This window comes from Coregonus lavaretus (assembly GCF_964263955.1).
Source record: "Coregonus lavaretus genome assembly, chromosome: 5".
Taxonomy (NCBI): domain Eukaryota; kingdom Metazoa; phylum Chordata; class Actinopteri; order Salmoniformes; family Salmonidae; genus Coregonus; species Coregonus lavaretus.
Window position 1 is genome coordinate 26504458 of NC_139992.1, and position 19971 is coordinate 26524428.

The 19971-nt window shown below is 43.2% G+C and overlaps 1 protein-coding gene across 1 annotated transcript; it reads left to right on the forward strand.

The window, feature by feature from the left end:
- Positions 1–7598: 7598 nt before the first annotated feature.
- cckbrb (cholecystokinin B receptor b) lies at positions 7599–18869 on the forward strand (the record flags this gene model as incomplete). The annotated part of the gene is made up of 5 exons (XM_084161515.1): positions 7599–7617; positions 8802–9050; positions 10744–11008; positions 15406–15533; positions 18313–18869. 5 exons carry the CDS (start codon positions 7599–7601, stop codon positions 18867–18869), a joined length of 1218 nt encoding a protein of 405 aa, XP_084017641.1.
- Positions 18870–19971: the final 1102 nt, after the last annotated feature.

A 19971-nucleotide genomic window follows, 5' to 3' on the forward strand; every position in this document is an offset into this window, starting at 1 on the left:
TCTCTCTCTCTCTCTCTCTGTCTCTCCTCTTTCTCTTCTCTTCTCTCTCGCTGTCTCTCTCTCTGTCTTTGTCTCTCTCTCTGTCTCTCTCTCTGTCTCTCTCTCTGTCTCTCTCTCTGTCTCTCTCTCTGTCTCTCTCTCTCTCTCTCTCTCTCTCTCTCTCTCTCTCTCTCTCTCTCTCTTCTCTTCTCTTTCTCTCTCTCTCTCTCTCTCTGTCTCTCCTCTTTCTCTTCTCTTCTCTCTCGCTGTCTCTCTCTCTGTCTTTGTCTCTCTCTCTGTCTCTCTCTCTGTCTCTCTCTCTGTCTCTCTCTCTGTCTCTCTCTCTGTCTCTCTCTCTCTCTCTCTCTCTCTCTCTCTCCCTCTCTCTCTCTCTCTCTCTCTCTCTCTCTCTCTCTCTCTCAATTTTCAAATCAATTTCAATTTAAGGGCTTTATTGGCATGGGAAACGTATGTTATGTTACCATTGCCAAAGCAAGGGAAGTAGATAGTAAACAAAAGTGAAATAAACAATAAATATTAACAGTAAACATTACTGTCTCTGTCTCTCTGTCTCTGTCTCTCTGTCTCTCTGTCTCTCTCTCTCTCTCTCTCTCTCTCCTCTTTCTCTTCTCTTCTCTTCTCTTCTCTTCTCTTCTTCTCTTCTCTTCTCTTCTCTTCTCTTCTCTTCTCTTCTCTTCTCTCTCTCTCTCTCTCTCTCTCTCTCTCTCTCTCTCTCTCTCTCTCTCTCTCTCTCTCTCTCTCAATTTTCAAATCAATTTCAATTTAAGGGCTTTATTGGCATGGGAAACGTATGTTACCATTGCCAAAGCAAGGGAAGTAGATAGTAAACAAAAGTGAAATAAACAATAAATATTAACAGTAAACATTACACTCAGAAGTTTCAAAAGAATAAAGACATTTCAAATGTCATATTATGTATATATACAGTGTTGTAACAATGTTCAAATAGTTAAAGTACAAATGGGAAAATAAATAAACATAAATATGGGTTGTATTTACAATGGTGTTTGTTCTTCACTGGTTGCCCTTTTCTTGTAGCAACAGGTCACAACTCTTGCATCTGTGATGGCACACTGTGGTTTTTCACCCAGTAGATAAGGGAGTTTGTCAAAATTGGGTTTGTTTTCGAATTCTTTGTGGATCACTGTAATCTGAGGGAAATATGTGTCTCTAATATGGTCATACATTTGGCAGGAGGTTAGGAAGTGCATCTCAGTTTCCACCTCATTTTGTGGGCAGTGTGCACATAGCCTGTCTTCTCTTGAGAGCCAGGTCTGCCTATGGTGTCCTTTCTCAATAGCAAGGCTATGCTCACTGAGTCTGTACATAGTCAAAGCTTTCCTTAAGTTTGGGCCAGTAACAGTGGTCAGGTATTCTGCCACTGTGTACTCTCTGTTTAGGGCCAAATAGCATTCTAGTTTGCTCTGTTTTTTTGTTTGTTCTTTCCAATGTGTCAAGTAATTCTCTTTTTGTTTTCTCATGATTTGGTTGGGTCTAATTGTGTTGTTGTTGTTGTTGTTGTTGTTGTCCTGGGGCTCTGTGGGGTCTGTTTGTGTTTGTGAACAGAGGGGGGTGACTCTTCTCCAAGTTCATCTCTCTGTAGGTGATGGCTTTGTTATGGAAGGTTTGGGAATCTCTTCCTTTTAAGTGGTTATAGAATTTAACGGCTCTTTTCTGGATTTGGATAATTAGCGGGTATTGGCCTAATTCAGCTCTGCATGCATTATTTGGTGTTTTACGTTGTATACAGAGGATGTTTTTGCAATTCTGCATGCAGAGTCTCAATTTGGTGTTTGTCCCATTTTGTGAATTCTTGGTTGGTGAGTGGACCCCAGACCTCACAAACATAAAGGGCAATGGGTTCTATAACTGATTCAAGTATTTTTAGCCAGATCCTAATTGGTATGTCAAATTTTATGTTCCTTTTGATGGCATAGAAGGCCCTTCTTGCCTTGTCTCTCAGATCGTTCACAGCTTTGTGGAAGTTACCTGTGGCACTAATGTTTAGGCCGAGGTATGTATCGTTTGTTGTGTGCTCTAGGGCAACGGTGTCTAGATGGAATTTGTATTTGTGGTCCTGGCAACTGGACCTTTTTTGGAACACCATTATTTTTGTCTTACTGAGATTTACTGTCAGGGCCCAGGTCTGACAGAATCTGTGCAGAAGATCTAGGTGCTGCTGTAGGCCCTCCTTGGTTGGTGACAGAAGCACCAGATCATCAGCAAACAGTAGACATTTGACTTCAGATTCTAGTAGGGTGAGGCCGGGTGCTGCAGACTGTTCTAGTGCCCTCGCCAATTCGTTGATATATATGTTGAAGAGGGTGGGGCTTAAACTGCATCCCTGTCTCACCCCACGGCCCTGTGGAAAGAAATGTGTGTGTTTTCTGCCAATTTTAACCGCACACTTGTTGTTTGTGTACATGGATTTTATAATGTCGTATGTTTTTCCCCCAACCCCACTTTCCATCAATTTGTATAGCAGACCCTCATGCCAAATTCAGTCAAAAGCTTTTTTGAAATCAACAAAGCATGAGAAGACTTTGCCTTTGTTTTGGTTTGTTTGTTTGTCAATTAGGGTGTGCAGGGTGAATACGTGGTCTGTCGTACGGTAATTTGGTAAAAAGCCAATTTGACATTTGCTCAGTACATTGTTTTCACTGAGGAAATGAACTAGTCTGCTGTTAATGATAATGCAGAGGATTTTCCCAAGGTTGCTGTTGACGCATATCCCACGGTAGTTATTGGGGTCAAATTTGTCTCCACTTTTGTGGATTGGGGTGATCAGTCCTTGGTTCCAAATATTGGGGAAGATACCAGAGCTAAGGATGATGTTAAAGAGTTTAAGCATAGCTAATTGAAATTTGTGGTCTGTATATTTTATCATTTCATTGAGGATACCATCAACACCACAGGACTTTTTGGGTTGGAGGGTTTGTATTTTGTCCTGTAGTTCATTCAATGTAATTGGAGAATCCAGTGGGTTCTGGTAGTCTTTAATAGTTGATTCTAAGATTTGCATTTGATCATGTATATTTTTTTGCTGTTTGTTCTCTGTTATAGGGCCAAAAAGATTGGAGAAGTGGTTTACCCATACATCTCCGTTTTGGATAGATAGCTCTTCGTGTTGTTGTTTGTTTAGTGTTTTCCAATTTTCCCAGAAGTGGTTAGAGTCTATGGATTCTTCAATTACATTGAGCTGATTTCTGACATGCTGTTCCTTCTTTTTCCGTAGTGTATTTCTGTATTGTTTTAGTGATTCACCATAGTGAGGGCGTAGGTTCAGGTTTTCTGGGTCTCTATGTTTTTGGTTGGATAGGTTTCTCAATTTCTTTCTTTGGTTTTTGCATTCTTCATCAAACCATTTATCACTGTTATCACTTTTCTTTGGTTTTCTGTTAGAGATTTTTAGATTTGATAGGGAAGCTGAGAGGTCAAATATACTGTTTAGGTTTTCTACTGCCAAGTTTACACCTTCACTATTACAGTGGAACGTTTTGTCCAGGAAGTTGTCTAGAATGGATTGAATTTGTTGTTTCCTAATTGTTTTTTGGTAGGTTTCAACACTACTTTCCTTCCATCTATAGCATTTCTTAATATTATTCAGTTCCTTTGGCTTTGATGCCTCATGATTGAGTTTTGCTCTGTTCAAGTAGACTGTGATTTTGCTGTGGTCTGATAGGGGTGTCAGTGGGCTGACTGTGAACGCTCTGAGAGACTCTGGGTTGAAGTCAGTGATGAAGTAGTCTACAGTACTACTGCCAAGAGATGAGCTATAGGTGTACCTACCATAGGAGTCCCCTCGAAGCCTACCATTGACTATGTACATACACAGTGTGCGACAGAGCTGCAGGAGTCGTGACCCGTTCTTGTTGGTTATGTTGTCGTAGTTGTGCCTAGGGGGGCATATGGGGGAGGGAATGCTGTCACCTCCAGGTAGGTGTTTGTCCCCCTGTGTGCTGAGGGTGTCAGGTTCTTGTCCAGTTCTGGCATTTAGGTCGCCACAGACTAGTACATGTCCCTGGGTCTGGAAATGACTGATTTCCCCCTCCAGGATGGAGAAACTGTCTTCATTAAAGTATGGGGATTCTAGTGGGGGGATATAGGTAGCACACAGGAGGACATTTTTCTCAGTTGAGATAATTTCCTTTTGAATTTCTAACCAAATGTAAAATGTTCCTGTTTTGATTAATTTAATGGAGTGAGTTAGGTCTGCTCTATATCAAATTAGCATACCCCCTGAGTCCCTTCCCTGTTTCACACCTGGTAGTTTGGTGGATGGGACTATCAGCTCTCTGTAACCTAGAGGGCAACCAGTGGGTCCGTCTCCTCTATACCATGTTTCTTGCAGGATGACAATGTCTGTATTTCCGATTTCTTTGGTGAAGTCCAGATTCCTGCTCTTTAGGCCAAAGGCAGATGACCTCAGGCCTTGGATATTCCAGGATGAAAAAGTGAAGGCTTTGTGTTCCATAAAGTGTCTAATGTTGTTGGTTGTGTGGTTTGGCCTCAGGCCAGTAATTGTGAGCAGAGCCTGCTGAGCATCTGGTACATGCCATTGGCTTGGGCTAGTGTAAGAGTGGGTGTTGGGCCTGTTTGCCTGCTCACGGCCTGGGCGTATGTGTGACTTTCATGTTGAGGCCCTCTTTGAGGGAGTGGGGGGCTTGGGGTGGGTAGGAGGGGCATAGGTCTGATCTGAGGGGGCCTAAATGGGGTGTGGGCATGGTTGACTTGGGGGGGAGTTAATTGGTGGGGGTGTAGATGTGTTGATGGTGCTGTGGTCTGGATGTAGGTCCTCTCTGCGGGGGTCCTCTATGTGTAGGTCCTGGGGGGGGGTCCCGCAGGTCTGGGAGAGTGTCTCGCTGGTCTGGGCGGGGTGTCTGTTGATCTGTTGCTCCTGTGTGAGGTGTTGGGTCTGCGGTTGAGGGCGATATCCTTTAGGGTCCGGGCGAAGGTGGGCACTGCTGCCTTGTATAGGTGGACCTGGTCATAAAGGCTGTTAACGTCCAGGGTGGAGTGGTGGGCCAGGTAGACATTTGGTTTTGATGCACAGTCACAGGAAATACTTGCGTTTACCCGCTGTATGGTAGCAGGGTGGAAGTCTTTTCGTGGTAACAGGGTTGAGATAACCACTTGTGCGTTTGGGAAAGTAGAAGAAGCTTTTTCTATCACTCCCTTGAGTGATGTGGCCACCCTTTCCTGCTGTGTTCTCAGGTCGTTTGTGCCTGTGTGTATTATTATGTGGCTGGGTGATCCTAGTCGTTCCTCAGACAGAAGGTCTAGGGCGCGCTGGGTGTTTGGACACCAGAGTTTAGACACTGTGTGTTTTGGAAAAAGTTTATTTTCTTGTATGTATTTCCCGTTTGAGTCCATAAGGAGTACAATCTGTGGCTTGTGTATGTCCTCAGTGGGTGTGGGGGGGTCATCATGAGGGCTATCAGGGTGTCTGACTGGGGGGTTGCTCAGAGGGGTTGGGATCCCCTGGGCTTGGGGTTCTTCATTTTTTTGTCTGTGTGTGATGTCGAGGCTATGGTCAGGGTCTAGGGTGTACTGTTCTGCTGCGGTGTCGAGACTTTGGCCAGGATCTGAGGTGGGCTGTTCTGCTGGCTTCTCTGCGAGGGTGGCCAGCTCTCTAATGGGTTGTTCTATGTCACCCGTCATCGTTCTCACCTTCTCCTCCAGCACTCTGATCCTCTCCTCTAGTGCTCTGTTCTTCTCCTGCTCCTGCTCTTTCTCCTGTTGATGTTGTCTCACCACAGTCCAGAGTGCAGACATGTCTCTCTCTACCTGCAGCTCTCCAGGTCTAGTTAAGGGGGTGTTGTTGTGCGTGACTGTTGTCTGGGTCTGTGCTGACTGGAGTGTGTTCACCTGCTGTTCCAGCTCCACCTGCCTTACCTCCAGCTGGGTGAATTTATCCTTCATTTCAATGAGGGAGTAGTACTCTGTGCTGGGAAGTTGACTTTCTGCTTGGGGTTGCTCTGTGGGGTTATTTAATGAAGAGGTCTGGTCTGACCCGCTCGGGGTAAGGGTATCTTTCTCAAGGGAGAGCTTCTCCTGCTGAGCTATTTCTTTGATTAGGTGAAAGTCCAGCTGGAACTGTTTGGTGTTGCCTTGAACTAAAATGGTTCCAGATTTATAGAGATTAATATTAGACGACTCAGAGTCCTCGTTGTCCAGTATCCTGAGTTTCCACCCGTCGCTAACACCCCCCCTCTTGACAGAGGGGTAGTGTGCTAGTATAGCACTGTGCCATGCCAAGGGATGGTCTGTGTGGAAGATAAGGTTGCTTATGTTCCCATTTTTATACAAATCAGCAAAAAGTGTCTCCTGCTTCCCCAAAAGAAGTTTCAATTTGTACTCTTTTCGTGTCTTGTCGTTTTTTACATTCAGAGGGTACTGTATTTTAATTTATTTTGTTTTGTGTATGGGTGGTCCTCTGTAGCTCAGCTGGTAGAGCACAGCGCTTGTAACGCCAAGGTAGTGGGTTCGATCCCCGGGACCACCCATACACAAAATAAATGTATGCACACATGACTGTAAGTCGCTTTGGATAAAAGCGTCTGCTAAATGACATATTATATTATTATTTAATGACCTCTGAACAGTGGGGGGGTGCTTCTAAGGCCTCTCCATTTGGTTGGGGTAGACTGTACGACTCTCCTGCCATTGTTGGACTCAGGGGCTTTGACACCTCTCACTTCACACGTCAGTGCTAATTGAAATTGTATCTCTTTGTAAAAGCAAGCTTAAGCGTGGTAGCCTTAGCATTCAGTCCTTATAAAATAAAATATAACATTGTAATGTATTTTTCTTCTTGGTTTATGAAAGTGAAAAATAGCTTCATACTAAACATTACTCACTCTGTTCCAGGTTGGTTGGTGTTTCAGGTTTCTGTTTGTTTTCCAGAGCATTTGCTGTATAGCTTGGGAAGAGTAATCCTTGGTAGTAGAATGCCTTGCAGGTAATTCCAGGTAATTCCGTCCAAAATCAGGTTGTAGGTTTGGAGTTTTGGTTTGGAATTAAGGTCATGGTGTGGAGGGTAGCATCCTGTATATGTCCCTGCCAAAAAATCCTACTTTATCTAACTCTATATCTATATTTTTTGTTAAAAATGCAGGAGCCATGTCTTTGCTCTCTCTCTCTGTCTCTCTCTCTCTCTGTCTGTCCTATTTCTCTTCTCTCTCTCTGTCTCTCTCTCTCTCTCTCTCTCTCTGTCTCTCTCTCTCTCTCTGTCTCTCTCTCTCTCTGTCCTCTTTCTCTTCTCTTCTCTCTCTCTCTCTCTCTCTCTCTCTCTCTCTCTCTCTCTCTCTCTCTCTCTGTCTCTGTCTCTGTCTCTGTCTCTGTCTCTCTCTCTCTGTCTCTCTCTCTGTCTCTCCTCTGTCTCCGTCTCCGTCTCCGTCTCTCTCTCGCTCTCTCTCTCTCTCTCTCTCTCTCTCTCTCTCTCTCTCTCTCTCTCTCTCTCTCTCTCTTTCTTTCTCTCTCTCTCTCTCTCTCTCTCTCTCTCTCTTTCTCTCTTTCTCTCTCTCTCTGGAGGTGTTTTATACAAGGTTCATGCTGGTTCTCCTATAACCTGACCACCCAAATACTAAGAGGAGAGAATGTGGACTCTTAGCCAGAGTCAGTGAAGGAGAGGGAGATACCCACTGGGCACAGACGTCAATTCAACGTCTATTCCACGTTGGTTCAACTTAATTTCATTAAAATGATGTGGAAACAACGTTGATTCAACCAGTGTGTGCCCAGTGGGTAGGATGTCTGAGTGGAACAGAGAGGTAGAGAAAGCATTGGTACAGTAGGTAGGACATTTGTTAGAAAGAGGAGGTTGCGTAAACTATGCATAGATAAGTATGTTATAGTCCCATGAATATTTGAGTTGTGCTGACCTAGATCTGATCTTGCCCACATTGAGTTTGGGTCAGTGCCTTACATGATAACATACTCTATGTGACATTCAAATAATGTTTTATTGTACACTATCAGCACTTTTTTCCAATTAACATTCCTTATCCCTTTAATTAATCATAAAGCAAGACATTCTTCTCTTCACAATTACTTTCTCATCACCAATCGACCCAGTTGGAAATGTAATTGTATAATTAATTTTGTGCATTAGGCCATGGTCTATAAGTGAATGGTGTCTCATGGAGAAAAATAATAAATTGCTTTCCAGACCAGAAGAAGTATCCAATAGAACCTTTTAAGGTAGTCAATTAGGACTGGAATGATCTCTTTTTCATTTACTTTCTTTCCTTCCTTCCTTCCTCACACACACACACACACACACACACACACACACACACACACACACACACACACACACACACACACACACACTATTACTATGGTACACCCAGAGGCCAGGTAGATGTAAAAATCAATAGAAACAGGGTGATTGAATTGAGCTGTATGTTCAACAGTGCTGATTGATCTGTTAAACTGGACCAGGGCTCCTGCCCTGACTCACTTTCTCTGTCTGGCTGGGCCGTTCGATGGGCTTCTATAAAGAATTTACCTGACCTCCTCCAGGCTTGGCAGGGGGAAGAGTAGTGTTATGTTGACATGACATAATAACCATCTATCTAATCATCTGTGGCTGAGGAACACAACACGCATACTGTGTTGGATTGTGACTGGTGGGATTTTATTGCTTCCATCAGGCTTTGAATCTAACATGTTATTTTATCTCCACCTCTGTTTGTCACCCCCCTCTCTCTCATGCTCCCCCCTCTTTCTTTTATACCCCACCCCTCTATCTCTCTCTTTCTTCTCCTCCTCTCTCCTCTCTCTCCTCCTCCCTCCAGAGGTGGACTCGCTGCGTATCCTACTCTACTCGGTCATCTTCCTCCTCAGTGTGTTGGGAAACCTGCTCATCATTGTGGTCTTGACGGTCAACAAGCGCATGAGGACGGTAACCAACTCCTTCCTGCTGTCCCTGGCGGTCAGCGACCTGATGATGGCCATCTTCTGCATGCCCTTCACCCTCATCCCCAACCTCCTGGAGGACTTCATCTTCGGACCCGCCATGTGCAAGATAGTGGCCTACCTCATGGGTAAGAAAGGGGGACGGGAAATGTTGAGGGAGGGTGTGGGAAATATCGAGGCTGGAGAAAATATTGAGTTAGATGGAGAGAGTGAGTGATGGAGGTATAGCGAGAATAAACAAGAGTGATAGAGATGGGATGGATTTCTGTCCCACTCATTCAGCGTCTTGCTCAAACTCTCTGTTATGCTCTAAGTATAAATCCAAAACCTAGGCCTACTCTGCTCATCAACCAGAGCCTTCTCCAACCATATGACCGTGAACTATACCCCGGTTAGCATGAAAAAGGAATGTAGCAACAGTACTGTATGCATGGGTCTCTGGTCTTCAGGGAATTTTGGGTCTCATTAATGATTTTCAAGCTTCCCTGCACATTAGAATGAATGCCTATGCTCAGCGAACAATAGAAGATTGAGAAGGTAAAGGGTAGAGTATAACAGAGGTGTTAGAAGAGACCATTTGCACCCAGCGGCATGGAAGGAATTATTAGAAAGAGAAGCATCATTAGGATACATTGAGAGAGAAAGTGGGTAAAGGGTAGGCTCTGGGAATCTGCTGTTGGCTGATCGTTGTTGTCTTCTGCTGACCATGCTCTTCAGCTGCTCCCTAGGGTCCCCACAGAATAGCACAGCACAGGACCCTACACAGACCTGCATACAGGACCCTACACAGACCTGCACACAGGACCCCACACAGACCTGCACACAGGACCCCACACAAACCTGCACACAGGACCCCACACAGACCTGCACACAGGACCCCACAAAGAACTGCACACAGGACACCACACAGACCTTCACACAGACAAACATAGTATATCACACATGGATGCACACACACAAGTATGCAGGCTCACAGGCATGCACGCACACACACACACACAGGCATGCACACACACACACACACACACACACACACACACACACACACACACACACACACACACACACAGTCTTGTACATCTAACCTTGTGGGGACACACAATTCAGTCCCATTCAAAATCCTATTTTCCCTAACCTGTACCCTTACCCTAACCCTAAACCTAACCTTAACCCGGAAATCTAACCTTAAACCTAATCCTAACCCTAACCCCAGCTCCTAACCTTAACCCTAAACCCCCTAGAAATAGCATTTGACCTTGTGGGGACTAACAAAATGTTATTTTTTTTTAAAACACGTCCACACACGCACACACACGCACAAACACACACACACACACACACACACACACACACACACACACACACACACACACACAAATAATCACAATCACAATCTCATGTCATGTTTATGTTCCAGCTAGCAGGAGGATATGGATTAATTTCCCTTCTCCAGTCTGGGGGCTGAGGGGCAGGATCAGATCAGGAGCTTCAGGCCAATGTGATTTCCTCAAACACCAGATAGCCATCTCCCTCAGGCCATCTCTATCTAGCCAACGTCTCCCATTCATGTTTTACTAACACATCCACACATCCTTAAAAACACATATTCACTTAGAAGTCCACAGCGCATACTGATCTCTGATTCATAAATTGTAGTTCGTCACATTTAATCTGATCCCTGATGGTTTGAAAAGTTTGAACCTTTCAAGACTTAAACTTATCTAAGTCTTTCGTATCTTCACTTAAGAGAGAACTTTGTAAATAATCAAAACTCTTAAAAGTGTTTGTTAGCTAGTTTCTTTTTTCCTTATTTTCCAACAGGTGTATCCGTGAGCATCTCCACCTTCAGCCTGGTTGCCATAGCAATTGAGCGCTACAGCGCCATCTGCAACCCGCTAAAGTCACGGGCGTGGCAGACCCGTTCCCATGCCTACCGGGTGATCACCGCCACCTGGCTGCTGTCCTTCATGATCATGAGTCCCTACCCGGTGTTCAGCCACTTGGTCCATGTCCCCCTGAAGGACAACATCACCATCGCACGCATGTGTCGCCATATCTGGCCCCACAGGGAGGTGGAGCAGACCTGGTGAGTGTGTGTGTGTAGGGTGGGGAGTGTTGGTGTGGGTGACTGGGTGTGTGTGTGTGGCTGGATGGATGGGTGCATACTCATACTCATCTTACTTTTTGCTTACTACTGTTTTCCTAATACTTAATTTTATCGGGTTTGGATGGAACTGTAATGACAAAAAAAAGGAACATCTGCCTACACGTATAAATTGTATTGATAATACGGCAATATTGTGTTTGTATACAAAGTAGAATATAAACACATCACTAAAATGGTCGCAACAGCAAAAAAATTAAACTTGTTCTCCAGCTGACCATTTCCCACCAGAGAAGTCATTAATCTGTCATTGTAGTAGCAGTGCATCCCAGGTCACCGGGTGCATTGTGGATGACTGTAGGGCTCCTCTGGGGGAGGAATTAGACACAGCCTGTGTAGAAGGTGTACTGCTGCTCTCTCATTATTATTTCATATTTGTAGCCTACTGCCATGACCCCTTATTGGTGGAGTGGAGCCCTGTGAGAAAAATACACTTGAGGCTTTCCAGTCTACAGAAAACAACAGCTATAGTCCAGTGGAGGCTCCTCAGAGGAGGAAGGGGAGGACCATCCGCAGTGAAGTTCATAAAAAATAAAAATAGTGAAACATTAAAAAGTTTTGCAATGAAGGTTGCCTCAGCAGCACTCTGCAGGACAGCTAGCTTCCGTCCTCCTCTGGGTACATTGACTACAATACAAAACCTTGGAGGCTTATGGTTCTCACCCCCTTCCATAGACTTACACAGTAATTATGACAACTTCCGGAGGACACCCTCCAACCTATCAGAGCTCTTGTAGCATGAACTGACATGTTGTCCTACTCAAACAGAGGGATACTATGTTAGCTAGCTGGCTATGACTATCCAACACTGGAACTCTTCCAAGTCAAGGTAAGCTTTTGGTTTGACTAATTTATTGCCTGCCGGTGTAACTGCTAAACTGCTTACTGACTGGACACTGTACTGCGTGATTGTAGCGGGTTTACTAATGCGTTAGTTCTATTATCTATGTTGTCTATGACGTTACTTTAGCCAATATGGTGACAACAATGTAGGCTGTCTGTAGCGGTTATGATATGAAGGTTTGATTTTGGAAAAGTTTTTTCGCCTGGTCACAGACAGCTGATGTGTTGTGTATTGGAGTCCACAACCGAAGGGAAAAGGTGAGAGGAGGAGAGCACGTAGATGCGATAAGGAATACAACGAGCTGTTTGTGTGGCTATGAAAGTGAACTATTTGCGTGTGATCAGGGGTGTATTCATTCCGCTGATTCTGTTGAAAAACGTTTCTTAAACGGAACGAAACGGGGATAAACATTCCTGAATGTGTCCAATAGAAACTCTCGTTTGCAACTGTTGGACTAATGATTACACCCTAGATCAGCTAGATTCAAGCAAGAGTGTGCAAGGCGGTATTGAATGTGTCACTGTATGTCGATGTGTCACTGTCTGTCCCCTCAAATCTTTCTCTCGACCTGTGTGCACTTACGCTGTAAACTTTCATTCATAGGCTAGGTTCTAGTAACCTCATGATGGGTATAGGGAAAAGTTGAGTATCATCGATGTTATATTGAACTTGGTTAATGGAATATGAATGACAGTCATCCAATATGCTGTAATAGAAATACAATGTTAACTTGTTAAGTGTGTTCTGTCTTCCATTGTGTGTTCACATCCAGTGCTGTCATTCACAGGGCTCTCTTGGGTTCCTCTCCAACCTCTCTGTTGTCAGACATCCATTTTAAATCACTATTAAGATGAATCAAATGCACAAAATGTACTCTTTACCTTCTCTTCCACTCAGGCTTTAATTCTGAGTTACAAAGGCTAGAACACTAGGAACCAAAAATAAGAAAAATTATTCCAATGGAAAATGCATGCAAATCAAATGATTCTAAACTGCTACAGGCTCTCTTATGATTGAAGAATATTGTTATAATGGCCGTGTGTCACGACTTCCTCCGAAGCTGCCTCCTTTCCTTGTTCAGGCAGGCTTCGGCGTTCGTCGTCACCGGCCTTCTAGCCACTGCCACTCCTCATCTCATCATTCATTTGTTTTGTCTTGTTTTTACACACACCTGGTTCATATCCCCTCATCAATACCTGTATAAGTATTCCCTCTGCCCCCCTGTCTTTGTGTGTGATTGTTTCTTGTGGAGGTGACGATAGCTCGGTGGAGCTTTATGTATTGTATCGCCGGGATATTCACCAATGTGTTTTGTTTTTCTCCAGTGCGCCGTTATACCGCACTGTAGTGTTTTTACGCATTGCTGCGTAGCGCTGTATCTGCCGAATAAACCATTTATACTGTGATTCACCCTCCTGCGCCTGACTCTGTCCAAATCACCCACGACACCGTGGTAACTCTACAAAGGAAAACCCATATTTATTTCAATGAGCTATTAAGGCTTTCCCCAAAGCGGTAGTTTAATTCCAACAATTCCCATTCCTAATTCACCAGATCAATGTTTCTAGGAATATGTAGCCTTGGTTTTGGCACTATTACTTGTATTCTAAAATTGTATTTAGTCACTAGTATTGATTGTACCCGTTTTAAGGCTTTTATTGTGAAGCACTTAATTATTCCCAGAGTCAAGGAGAAGGAGCTTTAATGTCGATGTGGTTCTTGGCTGTTCTTGTGACGGAGAACTAATACAAGACAAAGTACTATATCCGTTGTAACCTGTGAGTTATTTTATTCTAAGTCCCACATGTCCTCCGGAGATAGAGTATAATATTCACAATCAAGACATTAAGTTTACAAATGTATTTAGACTCCCTCTTTCCACATATTTTGTCCTTCATGATGACAATTGGTTGGAATGGATAGTATAAGAAACAACATTGTTGTGGAATGTAGCTATGTCTTCTATAGTGGTAGGGTAGTAACCAATGTTCCCTCAAATCTTTTTTGGCACTGAGCAAATTTCAGGTCTACTGAGCGCAAACTTGAATGTTGTGAAAAGTCTGTGCAACTTCTGACACATGTTTATTGTGAACACTGAGGCTGTACCCGCTTTAAGTTACAGTTATAACAGTGGCTAAGTAGGCTACTGTGGCTATTTGATCATAATGTAGGCCTACCATAAAAAGCAATGGCGAAAATGGAAATAGCTGTTACATGGAAATAGCTGTTCTATCATTCAGCCTACAGTAGCAGCCAATGTGTGGTGTTCAATGTAGGCCTACATTCCATGCAATTTTTGGAACAAATATGCAGGTGTTGACATTAACCTGTTTAGCCACATGTCCTTCAGACAAGGAGGTGACTGAAAATGTGTTGTTTAATGCAAGAAACCCCTTTACAAAATAAAGCTCATTGTTATTCCCATACCATTATTACAGAGAATCAGACAAATTATGCTACCCTCTGCCTATTGGCTACTTAGCTTGTTCAAGCCTGTCTCAAAATACAACCCTGCCCCTTTATGACAAAAAAAATGCTCTTTACCTGACTCACTTTTCAAAGATGGCTAGAAATGCACACGTTTTGTGTTGTTGTAGGAAGCAACCACTCCTCCATTGCTGACTAGAAATTAGCTATAACTGGGCTAATAACTCACTTACTAGCAAAGAATATGAACAAATGTGCACACATGGCTATATGCAGCTCTCACTTTGATTTCAAGTGCATCTACTCGCGACCACTCATGCTTTAAACACAGTCCAGTTCAAAGTGAATGGCACAGATCCATATATGGCAATGGTCTATTTGCATATAGGGATACTGCATCTCTGATTGGTTATGCCGCACAGGTCTGTAGAGTACGGGCTGAGTTGTGCCTGTCAATGCAATAGAATTCTACTCTGGTGCATTCTACCTACAAGAAAATATCTTGCATAGTTAGTTTTGCATACTAAGTCTTGCATAGTTCGTGTTGTTTCGGTATGTTGCATTGAAAGTGGCTAATATTGGCTATTCCCACAGTAGAGGGAAACATTGATAGTGTTAACTAAAGAGGAAAACTAGAAAGTTGAGTGAAGTTCAATCTCGTGCTTCTCTGCACGGGCTGTTATTTTTTCTGCATGGCAGTCCCAGGGGAGCTGCACGCCCGCACACTCGCACAGCTTAGAGGGAACATTGGTAGTAACCATTATGTCATGTCTCCACCGGTTGAACCACAGAAAATATATTTGAGAACGGAAGATACCTCACTCTGTTTTCTCCTTACCCAATGTCTAATGGACTTCCTCTGCCTAATCTCTTTCTGGAAGTCTCCCGTGAGCGAGCCCTCTTCTTTTATACATCTATCAGTACCCCTTGTGGAAGCTGGCCTCAGGCACAGATGTATGATCAGTTTATCCTCCAAATGTCCTAACCTAATCATTAGAGGGGTAAGGCACAACTGACTTGTTAACCCCAGTTCCTGTGTGTGTCCCAGGAACATGATGTTGCTGCTTACGCTCTTTGTTGTTCCGGGGGTGGTGATGATCGTGGCTTATGGACTTATCTCCAGAGAGCTGTACCGGGGAATCCAGTTTGAGCTGGGTCAGAAGTCATCATCCCCCGGTGAGTCCTTCATTACTGTTATTTAATTATTCACACATTTATTCACTTATTTTAGCAGCTGGGTTAGTGAGAAGACATTAGAATGCGGAATTGGCATGAACAACAAATGTTTGAATTTTAGTAATGAAAAAATGTGCGTATCTTCTAGTTTCTGCCCATTAGTGCTTCCCAGATGTTTTAATTAGGATCCAGATTATCTTGGATTTGAGCGCTCGCTCTCTCGCTCTCTCTCTCTCTGGTTTATCAGCATGATAATCCTAATTATGGTCACACAGTATCAACATTTCATTAGCAGTACAATCATGGTAGGTGTTGCAGGTTAGAGCAACATACTCTTTAGTCCGTATGAAAGGGCCTGATTCAGACTTAGACAATCAAATCCTTTTTTACGTGTTTTGATTTAAGCACTTCTCAGAAGTTGGTATTCAGATTTACCGTATGCAGGTGCGTAACTGGCTTTGCAGGAATGGCTCCATGGCACGCACTGAATTAATTGAATTCAACTGCTGAAAACTCTCCCACTTTCTGGCCAACATATTTTCTCGTGGAGTTTTCTTTCAACAGGGTTTTCAGTACATTTACTGTATCTAAAGCCATTCCTTTAAATATGGTGTACCTTTTAATTAGAATTTTTACGTTAGAATTTTCTAGACAGACTCACTAGAATATATATCGAGAGAACGGGTTCAGATTAGGATCAATGAAAGAAAACCATCTAAATACACGCATATTCATCTCCTTTTCAGTACCAATTGGTAGATTTAAAAATATTTTGATCTTGTATATTATTTAGGGTTAGGAAAGTATTTATGAATAATAATAAAAAAACTGGTTTGGAGAGCCTTTACACACAAAATATATTGATGAATAAAAAATACATCCTGAAAGTAACCATATTCAATTGTTCAATCCATAAAATATTGGAAAGTGAGAAAAGTGTACAATAGTGGTTGACCAGTAGTCCTATAAATCTACCTTAATAATCCTCATTAACCATGGAACTGTGATGACAACTGTTCAGTCTTCATGAACTGTGCGCCAGGCTCCAGGTTTAAACTGCTACGTATGGTCTACATTCCAAAATGATTCAAATAGGTTACATGTTCCAAGTGATTGCACAACTTGTAATCCGTTAGCCTAATATGATCAACTATTGTTAGCAATCCTCAGGAACAACCACACAAATGTGACAGAGGAAAGAAAGGTAAACTAACAATGGAATGGAATGATGCAAAATGTAAGGAAACTAACACTAAAGTGACAGTTATTAATGTATGTTGGTATAAATGAAGGTGGCTACCGATAGTGGCTAATATTTAACATAATACAAAATTTAAGAAATACAGTGAAAAGTCCGGGAATATAATACAAATATTATAGAAATCATAAATCATCTCGGTAGGTTGGCACTATACTGTCATTTGTGCATGGCTACAGAAGCCTATAGCTTGGGTCTCCACATTTCACAAGTTATAAGGCCAGCATTTCATAAACTTCACTGTGGAAAAGGTGAGATGTTGATATGCTTCAGTTTGCTGCTAGGTAACTGGTTTCACATTTGTCTCCAGCGATCATAAGATAAAATAGATAAAACAATTGTCCTTTACATTTACAATCCCCTTATCCAAACGGCTTACTAATTGACCTAGCTCTTATCAATAGCTCGTATCAATTTGTAAATTACAGTGCATGGAGAATGTTGTTATTTCAATCGTAAAAAATAAAGTAGATGTTGTTCCACTTGGAACCGACAGGTTTCTTGACCTTATTCATCTTTTACCATCGCTGGCAAAGGTGGTGGATTTATTGGAGAATTAAGTCAAGGCCAGAATATGGCGTATCTATAGACGCACCTCCGCCACACCTTAATTTCTTTGATCTCCACCCAAAACGAATAGTGGGTGAATAGCATGCTATTCTCGTGCTTCAGTTCAACGTCAGAATACGCATAGAGGGAAAGGTGCATAAAAAGGGAATTATGTTCCATTTAAGCGTGCTTAACTCGGGTCGGAATCGGACCCTAAGTGAATAGCTAGGATGATCATAGAGCATAGACTAATGTTGTACTGGTTGTAGTGGTCCTCTGTAGCTCAGCTGGTAGAGCACGGCGCTTGTAACGCCAAGGTAGTGGGTTCGATCCCCGGGACCACCCATACACAAAAATGTATGCACGCATGACTGTAAGTCGCTTTGGATAAAAGCGTCTGCTAAACGGCATATTATTATTATTATTATTATTATTATTATTATTATTATTATCAAATATGTAGAGTGTATTTGCTGCTGATGCTCCATTAGAGGATGGAACTGGCTGATGGCAGTAGGCCTCGCCTTCACCATCTGTCTGTCCAATATGAGAGAGTGAGGGACAGGGGGGGATGGAGAGAAACAGGTGGGTAGTGATATAGAGAAAGAGATAATGTGAAGGCACGTTAGCACTCAGATGTAAGATGACTCAGGTTTTTTGGTGATTCACCGCCGTGCCCATTAAGGTGAGCGACTGTTTTTAAGAGGTGTGATTCACAGAAATAATTATCAGACACGGAAGAGAAGAAACCTTGTACAGGTGAAAAGTACAGATAAGCAGGGGATGTGAGTTTGTGTTTGTGTGTGTGTGTGTATGTGTGTGTGCATCATCAATTCAGATGTATGAAATGTTGAATGGATCATAAACTTTTGTGAACTTCTGAAATGATTAGTTACGGAACGTAATTGGTCTGACCCCTCCCCACAGTTTTGGACCTCAACTTGACCTCTTCTTTGCTCGCCCCTTACACAGGTCTAAAGAATGGCCTGACCGCCACTGTGTCTTGCGGCAGGGACGACGGCGATGGTTGCTACGTCCAGGTCTCCAAGCGTCCACACTCCATGGAGATGTCCGCTCTGACATCATCTATGGGGAGCTCTTCCAAAGTGGAGCGTGCCCGCAGCAACACCTCAGAGGCCAAGCTCCTGGCCAAGAAGCGTGTGATCCGGATGCTGGTGGTGATCGTGGCTCTGTTCTTCCTGTGCTGGATGCCCCTCTACTGCGCCAACACCTGGAAGGCTTTCCACCCAGCCTCTGCACACCGTGCCCTCTCTGGTGCCCCCATCTCCTTCATCCACCTTCTGTCCTACACCTCGGCCTGTGTTAACCCTATTATCTACTGCTTCATGAACACTCGCTTCCGCAAGGCGCTGCTCGCCACCTTCGCCTGCTGCTGCCGCCCGCCCTGCCGACACCAAGGGCTGCGGGATGGAGAGGAGGACGCCATGGCTATTGGGGTGTCCATGTCCAGGTTTAGTTACACCACGGTCAGCACCATGGGGCGTGCTGAAGGAGGGACCACTGACTGACTGAGGGACAGGGGGGACATGGGGGGGAGACCAGAGAGATATGTTGTTATGTGATTGGTTTAGTCATTTCTAGGGGGGAAATATTTAACCTGCAGTCAGTAAATATGGGGGAGATTAGGTTTGGGCGGTATCCAGATTTTCATACCTTCATATCGTTCCTGTACCATACCGGGGTATACGTTATTACCGGCATTGCACACAAGGGGCGCTATTTATTTTCAGAAGTAAAAAAATATATAAATAAATAAACAATTCTTATTTTTTTACTCACAAAACAAATTTAGGCAGCAGGGATCTTGATCCAGGAGGAGATTGATTGTCTCTGCTGTAACCCAGAAGCTTAATTTTGCAAACTAGCCACTTAGCTAGCAAGTTAGCAAACCAAATGCATAGCTGGAGCCCTGAGCTGGAAATAATTTATCTTAGTAAGTTAACTTATAGTTATAAGCAGTGGCCATCAGAATTTCTAAATCCCCCGGTATACCGCCCAAGGCTAGGGGAGATGCACCCACAGTCTATAGGGAAACCAACACATGACCATGACTGTAATGCTAATTTCAAGACCAATGGGCTCACAGATTTATATCTAACTGAAGGGTTCAATTAACCTATGACCATGGGTAAATCAAACCTGTAGGCCATTAAAAAAGGGAAAATACCCATGACCCATGGAGAATGCATGCCCAACATACCCACAGGAAAAGGACAATTATACACTGTTTAATAGTTGCAAAACAAAAGGAATTAATGAAAATATAATAGCACTGTTTTGCATTAGCATTTGTCCCAAGTGATGGAAAACAATGTTTCATTCAATAGTATATGTAGCCTATGTATTTTTTTTTTTTTACGTCTGGGACTCATTAAAACAGCTTGCATTCATTTTTACTGATGAACCCCTGGTATAGGATGGGAACTATTATTAGGGTGGAATAAAAGGGTTATGTGTTGGTAGGGGTGTATTCCTGAATGATAAGCTAGATGGGTCGCAGGGCAGTAGCTTGAGAAACAGTATTAGTAATGCCATTTGCAAAGCTTCTACTTATTGTCACGTTACTTTGGGTGTTACAATGCTGATTATGTGCTTATTATTAGTGTTGTC